The sequence below is a fragment of the Ammospiza caudacuta genome, chromosome 12 (genome assembly GCF_027887145.1).
Source record: "Ammospiza caudacuta isolate bAmmCau1 chromosome 12, bAmmCau1.pri, whole genome shotgun sequence".
In the NCBI taxonomy this organism is placed as follows: domain Eukaryota; kingdom Metazoa; phylum Chordata; class Aves; order Passeriformes; family Passerellidae; genus Ammospiza; species Ammospiza caudacuta.
Genome location: NC_080604.1, coordinates 5,868,316 through 5,876,396, shown reverse-complemented (window position 1 = coordinate 5,876,396; position 8,081 = coordinate 5,868,316). Strand labels below are relative to the sequence as shown.

General features: G+C 66.5%; 1 protein-coding gene across 1 annotated transcript; it reads left to right on the top strand.

Moving 5' to 3' along the window:
- Positions 1-633: 633 nt before the first annotated feature.
- On the top strand, positions 634-7,917 carry CAMKV (CaM kinase like vesicle associated). Its single transcript, XM_058812974.1, has 11 exons — positions 634-820; positions 3,904-4,012; positions 5,218-5,349; positions 5,428-5,502; positions 5,579-5,717; positions 5,798-5,918; positions 6,157-6,232; positions 6,312-6,448; positions 6,528-6,606; positions 6,683-6,770; positions 6,896-7,917. Exons 2-11 carry the CDS (start codon positions 3,918-3,920, stop codon positions 7,367-7,369), a joined length of 1,416 nt encoding a protein of 471 aa, XP_058668957.1. The 5' UTR covers positions 634-820; positions 3,904-3,917; the 3' UTR covers positions 7,370-7,917.
- The last annotated feature ends 164 nt before the right edge of the window (positions 7,918-8,081 follow it).

Below are 8,081 nucleotides of genomic sequence, written 5' to 3'. Positions count from 1 at the left end.
GGGCTGGTCCCACACCTGGGCTGTGGGCAGAGGTAAGAGAATTAGGGTGGCCGATTTCTTGTCCCTTTCTTGTTCCTTGCCCCGGCCAAACCCTGTCATAGGGAAGTGAGTAGAGCCTTTGGCCCTGCTGCTGGAGGAGAAGTTGCCTGGGTTCCCACTGGATGATGGCACAGAGGCAGGAACGTGTGTCTACCCGTGTCCTCATGGTGCCTTTTAGTGCCCTCAGGGGGCAGATACCTGTGATGCTGAGCCCATGCTCAGCTTTGCTAAAATCCTGCTCCCATCCCATCCCATCCCATCCCATCCCATCCCATCCCATCCCATCCCATCCCATCCCATCCCATCCCATCCCATCCCATCCCATTATCCCATCCCATCCCATTATCCCATCCCATTATCCCATCCCATTATCCCATCCCATTATCCCATCCCGGCCCCCGGGCTGTGGCGGTGTTCCAGCTCGGTGACAATCCCCGGCCTCGCCCCCCGCGCTCCGGTCGGTCCCATCGCCACGCGTGACCCGTCCCCACGGGCGGGGCGCGAAGTTTGGCGGTGACGTCAGGGGAGAGGCGGGGCGCGAAAGGGGGCGTGGCCTCGAGGTCCCGCCCCCCCAACTTGCCGCGCCGGGCGCGCGGGGCCGCGCCGCGACGGACCGACGGCTGGGCTGGGATCGGCTGGCATCGCTGGCAGCGGCGGGGATCGGCTCGGCTCGGCCCGGCTCGGCCCCGGCCCGGCGCGGGAGGGCGGGCGGGAGGGGCGCGCTCCCCCCGAGCGGCGGCCCCGGGCCGCGGCCCCCCGTTGCGGTCGGAGAGGCGTGCAGGTGAGCGCCGCGCCGCGCCGCGCCGGACCGGGGGCGAGGGGGGCCGGGCCCGGCGGGGGGGCCGTTGCTGGCATCTGTCACCGTCTGGCCCGGGGCTGCCCCCAACTCTCCTCCCGACCCCGGGGGCCCGGGACGTCCCGACGGGGCCGCGCGTTTCCCTGTCCGGTGCGTGCGCGCCCCGACGGCCGCCCGCCGCCGCGCTGCCCCCGCCGGCACCCGCGTCCCGCAGAGCCCGAGCCCCGACGGGCGCCGCGGGCACGGCGAGCTGCCGGAGCCCGGCTCCCCCCGCGCCTCCCCGCGCGCCCCCCCCGGGCCGCCGCTGTCCTGGTGCCGCCCCCGTCCCCGCGAGGAGCCCGGAGCACCGGGCCGGCACCGCGGGAGCGGATGCTGCCGGGGAGCCTCTCCCCGTGCCCCCGCCGCCGAGCATCCCCTCCCGGACCCCGCACCTCTCTCTCCCGCAGTCCGCTCCCTTCCCGCTGCCGCAGCGCTCCGAGCCGGCCAAACGCAGACCTGCCTGCGGTGCGCGGCCCGGGCTGTCCCTCCGCACACCCCGGCCCGGGGGCGGTGGGGCTCCCCCAGCCCTGTGTGAGCCCCAGCCCGGCCGCTCCGCGGGCAGCGCCGGGCCGGCCGGCCCCTCCGCCTCCCCTCCGCCTCCCGCTGCCCGCCCGCTGCCTGCACTGGCAATATTTCGGTCCGTCTTAGCCCGGCTGCGTTTTCTGCCTGTCCCCGGTACATCCTTCCCCCGGGACGTGGGGGCGGGATGGCAGGGGAACCCCCACGGACATGTCCAGGGCAGCTGCAGGTGCAAGCGGGGCTGCGGGTGAAATACCAGCCGGTGGCGCCTCACGCCGTGGGGCAGAGCGGGGGGTCGGGGGCTGGGGGCCCCGCTGGCGAGGGCTGCACGGCTGCGTCATCCCTCCGTGCCATCCCCACCCGGCCACCCACTTCCCCGCTATTGTCTTACACCCGCTGTTGCTTCTGCTCCCAAATTAGACTCTTGGAGGGGGGTGCTGGCTGCGTGCGGGTGCCAGCGCAGCACGGAGCCTTCCCCCCCGGCACCCCGGGGAGGGAGAGGGAGCCCTTTTCCCTTTGCCCACCTCTTGCCTGGGTGCCCCTGCTCCGGGGGGTGCTCTCACCTGTGGGGTGCAGGTGCTGACCTCGATGTTGGGCTGGGTGCAAGCCTCCCTTGTGGGGTATCCTCGGTGAGCTGAGCCCCTCGAAGCCAGCCTGGGGCAGGGGAGGATGGCAATGCTCAGCCCTGGCAGGATGGGTGGCCACTAAACCAACGGGAACTAATTTAATGAGCGCAGATTAGCTGAGTGCTCCCATAGACAGCAATAAAATCCAGATATATCATCCCACCCCAGTCCCCTTCCCAGCTAATCCTGGCACTGTGCCCCCAGTGCTGGCAGCCTGCCCGTCCACCAGCCAGCCCTGCCCCTGATGATCTGTGGCACTGAGCCCACCGCCCCTCCAGCAGCTGCCAGGACAGCCCTCATTCCCCTTGGCCAGGCACAGGGGCATGGCAGAGCTGGTGTCGTGTGGCATGGGGACACAGAGGTGCCAGGCAGGGCATGTTTGCTGAGAGAGCTGCTAGGATGAGTCAGGTGGAGGCTGGAAAATCTCATCCAATCTGGGGCACCAGCAGCGATGTCCCATGGGTGCTCTTCTTCTCTTTTGGGACTTGGTGCACGCTGAGCAGGACTGGGGCAGGTGCTCTTACTGGGTGTGGGCTCTCCTGGCAGGACGGTGCCTGGGTGCCTTGCAAGCTGGGAGCATCCATCCTGTGGGCATCACTCCAGCAGGCACAGAGGCAGATCAGCCCCAAAGGATGGAGGCAGGAAGGAGCATCCCCCATTCCCTGGCTCACCACACTCACGTCCCACCCCGGTTTGGGTCAATCACCCCAGGGAGCACTTCAGTGCACGCCCTGGGTGCTGCAGGCAGCACGCCTCCCTCGCAGGGCCTGCCCAGCAGGGATGGATGGGGCTGTGCACCTGCAGGTGGGTCGGGTGCTGCCGGGTGCTGCCCGTCCCTGCCCCCTCCCAAGGATGTGCCGCTTTCTGCATCTTCAGCTCCCATTGCCATAGCAACAGGCTCGGCGCTTGGGTACCCGCGATGCCGGCTCCCGCATCCCGCATCCCGCAGCCATCCTGCCCGCAGCCCTCGCCACCGGGCCCTGCTGGCACGGCACGGCACGGCACGGCACGGCACGGCACGGCACGGCACAGCGTGGTGTTTGGGGAGCTTTAGCCTGGGCAAGGGCTGCCTCCAGCACTGTGCCAGCTTCCCATCACAAGGTCCCGCTCAGGCCCACCTGAGAGGGCTGGGGGGCCCCAGGCAGCTCTGTCGTCTTCTGAGCCGTCAAAAAATAATTTCAGCTGAAACTTCCTCCTGCTAACACGGTGGGAAAGGGGAAGAAATCACTTTATGTGATCAATTTTTTTTTTCTGGGAAGCATCCAAGAAGGATCTGGTTTTGAAGAGTTCCCAACAGGGAAGCAAGGGGCAAAGCATCCTTCCTAAAGGGCTGGAGAAGCTGGCATCTGCCAAGGCTGGTGTCCTGACTGCTGCCTGTGGCACCTCCGAGCTGCAGTGCCACCTGCCTGGTGCCACAGTCGGGGCTGGTTGGGGATGGCAAGCTGAGACTGGTGCAACCCACTGCACATGTGACAACGTATGACAATGCTCTGCCTGGGGAGGCCCCATCTGCTGAAATGTTACTGTGGGCAAGACTGGGCTGAGGAACAGGAAAGGATCCGTTCACCTCCACTTGCCTCCCCAGTGGGTGCTCCAGGCACTGTGCTAACCCTGACTGCTTATTAATCATTAATAATCCACCAAGAGGGGCCGGAGGGGGAAGCTTGTGGCTGTGCTGACAGCCTGAGCCCGGGCAGAGGCTGGATGCCACGGGCAGGGATGCCCGTCGGTGGGGCTGGGCACACGGCGGCTGGCAGCAGCTGCAGAGCACGAGCAGCCGCTGTGCTCAGGTTCCACATTAATGGGCACAGCTTGGGAGGGTCTGCTGTGGCTCCAGGGGGGTGGCAGTGCCGGGGCACTCACTGCCTGTCCCTGCCCTGCCAGCACCGGGCCCTGCGATGCCGTTTGGCTGCGTGACGCTGGGAGACAAGAAAGATTATAACCAGCCGTCTGAGGTGACCGACAGATATGACCTGGGCCAGGTCATCAAAACGTGAGTTGGTCCCTCCACGGCCCCGTGGATGCCCTGGGGAACCCCAGCCACCTGTGTGGGGCTCTTGGAGTGCTGAGGAGTGGCACAACACTGCCTGTTGGGGCTCTGGGGGTGCTGGTCCCCAGCTGGGCCAGGATTGCAGGGTGTATTTTGGGGTGGCTTTACCCTAATTAGTCCCTCTTGCTCGTGGGTTGCATGTGGGATATTCACAGCTAGCTCCAAAGAGGGCAGTGAGCTTTTCCTCTGCTGCTGGCTGCAGCTGGGCAGCTTCCCATATCCCTCCCTCCTCCCCTCAAGATTTGCAGGGATTGCAGCAATTCCACACGATCCTGGCTCCCTGGAGCATTTTGTGAATCAGGAGGGCTCAGCTACAGCAAAGGAAAGGCAGATGTCACTTGGGGGGCAGTGGAGCACTGCACTGCTGCTTCCCCCAACTTTTATTGCCGTGCTGAGGAACCTGTTAGGATGCACTCCAAAAAGTGAAGCCCTAACACCCTTTGAGAGAGGGCTGACCACAAAATAGGCACCAGAATTTTTCCATCAACTTCCAAAACACCTGCTTGGACAGAGGTCACACCTGGCAGGATCACACTGGGTGGCAGTGGGGACCTCGGTGCTCTCAGATTTTTGCTCCATCCTCTGGGCAGTTTGTCCCAAAGCCCACAGGTCACCGTTCCCCTCCACCCAGGGCAGTGGCCGTGAGGGTTTCAGGGCAGCTGGGGGGATTGGAAAGCCAATGGCTTTGCTGGAGCAGTGCCAACTGCCCCCCGGGGCTCCCCTGCAGCTGCAGCCTGGCCATGGGCTCAAGCACCATGAATAATAGAACAGAAACGCTGCAGCTACCGACACATCTCCCTTTCTTTCTCCCCGACTGCTGTGCTGATGTTAATGTGGGTGTGCTGCTGTTCCACCTTGGCACGAGTGGCTTCACCGGGGGTTTTACCCCTCCTGTCCTGAGGATGGAGCTTTTTAACCAGCAAATTCTCCCCATTCCCTATCAATTTGCTCCTTCCATATCAGTTGCCTCTCACTGCTGTTTTTTCTTCCCCTCCAAAGTGTTTTTGAGCCACAGCTTTCTTCTACTTCTGTGGCATCTCCCCTGACTGCTGGGATCTGGGGGAATGCTGGTGGGCCCAGGGACAACCCAAGCATCCCAATTTCAGTGGTGCCCAGGAATGGGGTGATGTCTGGGGGTACCCTTGCAGGGAGGAGTTCTGTGAAATCTTCCGGGCCAAGGAGAAGACGACAGGGAAGTTGTACACCTGCAAGAAGTTTCTGAAGCGGGATGGGCGGAAAGTGCGGAAGGCAGCCAAAAACGAGATCATCATCCTCAAAATGTGAGTGCTGGGGCTGGAGGGGATCCTGTGCTACTGGGCAAACTGGGAGCTCCCATCCATGCCCCTGGCTCTCTGCAGGGTGAAGCACCCTAACATCCTACAGCTGGTGGATGTCTACATCACCCGCAAGGAATATTTCATCTTCCTGGAGCTGTAAGTTTGGGATATTTGGAAGTGGGGAGGGGGTGGCCCCGCCATGGCTGGGTCTCGGCAGAGCTGCTGTCTGCAGGGCCACTGGTCGGGAGGTCTTCGACTGGATCCTGGACCAGGGCTACTACTCGGAGAAGGACACCAGCAATGTCATCCGGCAGGTGCTGGAGGCTGTTGCCTACCTGCACTCACTCAAGATCGTCCACAGAAACCTCAAGGTGGGTGGCGGGGGGGGTAGGAGCACCCATGGGTGCTGCCATGCCCCCCGTCCTGGCACTCACAGTCCCTGTGCCGGCAGCTGGAGAACCTGGTGTACTACAATCGCCTGAAGAACTCCAAGATCGTCATCAGTGACTTCCACCTGGCCAAGCTGGAGAACGGGCTCATTAAGGAGCCCTGTGGCACCCCTGAGTACCTGGGTGGGTGAGAGCCAGCCGGGTGGGCATGCAGGGGTGGGCAGTCCTGGGTCCCAGCAGGTCCCTGCTTCTCCTTACCATCCATTCCTTACTACCTGCTGCTGCACCTCCCATTCCCATCACCCTGGGGGCTGATCCTGGGTGCTTCCAGTGGGTGCCTCCCACTCCCCATCATGCCAGGGCCAAGAGGCTGGGTGGCTGGGGACCCCGGGATGGTTTGGTTGCTCTTTGTCTCTGGCAGCTCCGGAGGTGGTGGGGCGGCAACGGTACGGGCGGCCGGTGGACTGCTGGGCCATCGGCGTCATCATGTACATCCTGTGAGTGTGGGCTGAGGGACGGGGTAGCTACAGGGGCTCGGGGCTGGGGCGGGACTGAGCCCCCCACCACGTTCCCCAGCCTCTCGGGAAACCCCCCTTTCTACGAGGAGGCAGACGAGGATGACTATGAGAACCACGACAAGAACCTCTTCCGCAAAATCCTGGCTGGGGACTATGAGTTTGACCCGCCCTACTGGGATGACATCTCGCAAGCGGGTGAGCCCCACACTGGGGGGGGTATGTGGGGTCCCATGTTGTCCCCTACCAGCACTGACTTCTCCCCCTGTGCCCCCAGCTAAGGAGCTGGTGACACGCCTGATGGAGGTGGAGCAGGACCAGAGGATCACGGCAGAGGAGGCCATCTCCCATGAGTGGTGAGCAGCAGCAGGGTCAGATGGGGAGCCAGGGGGGCTGGTAGGGCTGGTAGCTCACCCCTCACTGCCCCTCCAGGATCTCTGGGAATGCTGCCTCTGACAAGAACATCAAGGATGGCGTCTGTGCCCAGATCGAGAAGAACTTCGCCCGGGCCAAATGGAAGGTGGGTGGGTGTGCCTTGCCTCCGTGTCCCCTCTCAGCCAAGCCCCACCGTGGGGCAAAGAGCCTGGTGGCGCTGCCAGTCCCGGCCCCTCCGCCAGCCCCACACCCCCCGTCTCTGCCCCGCAGAAAGCCGTGCGAGTGACCACGCTCATGAAACGCCTGCGGGCGCCCGAGCAGTCGGAGACGGCGGCAGCCCCGGCCCCGGCAGCGACCCCGGCCCCGGCAGCGACCCCAGCCCCGGCAGCGGCTCCGACCCCGGCAGCGACCCCGGCCCCGGCAGCAACTCCAGCCCCGGCAGCGACCCCGACCACGGCAGCTACCCCGGCAGCTACCACGGCCCCGGCGGCGACCACGGCCCCGGCGGCGACTCCGGCCGCCGCCCCGGCTCCCGCCGCCGCGGCCGCGGAGCCCGCAACCGCCACCGACACGGCCCCGGCCCCCGCCACGGAGCCCGCAGCCCCCTCCGCCACCGCCCCGGAGCCCGCAGCCCCCGGCACGCCGCCCGCCGCCGCGCAGCCCCCGGCCCCCGGCACACCGCCCGCCGCCACATGTACCGAGGCCGGGGCCGCCGCCGAGCCCCCCAGCGAGCAGAGCGGCTGAGCGGCGCCCGCGCCCCCTGTACATAGCCCCGGCATGGCCCCCCAGCCCCGCCTGCGCCCCCTTTTCTACGTGCCCCGCCGGAGAGCCGGCCGCGGGGCAGAGCCCTGCATGGCGCCCGTCCCCCCGTGTCCTCCCAGCTCTCTCAGTCTGTCCCCCGCCGCCGTCCCCTGCCCCGGGGATGCCCAGAGACGCGGGGCAGCCCCGCTCGGCCGCACGCCCCGCAGCGCCGGGGGAGCGTCCCCAGCCCCCCGGGACACGCGTGCATGTGCGGGACCGCGGGCGGGGCCGCCCGGGACGGAGCGGGGGCCGTCCCGGAGACCCCCTCTCCGACCCGGGACCCCCGGGGGGGGACACGGGGACCCCCGCCCGGGGGCAGCCGCACGGCCCCCCACGCGTTGTGCCTGGAGGACCCCCGGTGCCCCCCGTGCCCCCTCCCCGGTGCCCGCTTCCCCCCTCGCAGCTGCATGCCTGCAGGGCCGGCTCTGCCCGCGGCTGCCGCCGCCGCCTCGCGCCCCGCCGCTGTATCTCTGGCAAATAAAGACCCCGCTGAGGACAAACTGAGACAGCACCAGCGCCGCCTGCCCAGTCTCTCTGTGGGGCCGGGGAGCGGCCGCGCCTGCCGGCAGCGCGGCGCTGAGCGAGACGCGGCGGGCTGGAAGCGGCAGCGCTGCTCGGGCAGCGAGGGCAGCGGGACCCGTGAGCGCTCGCCGCC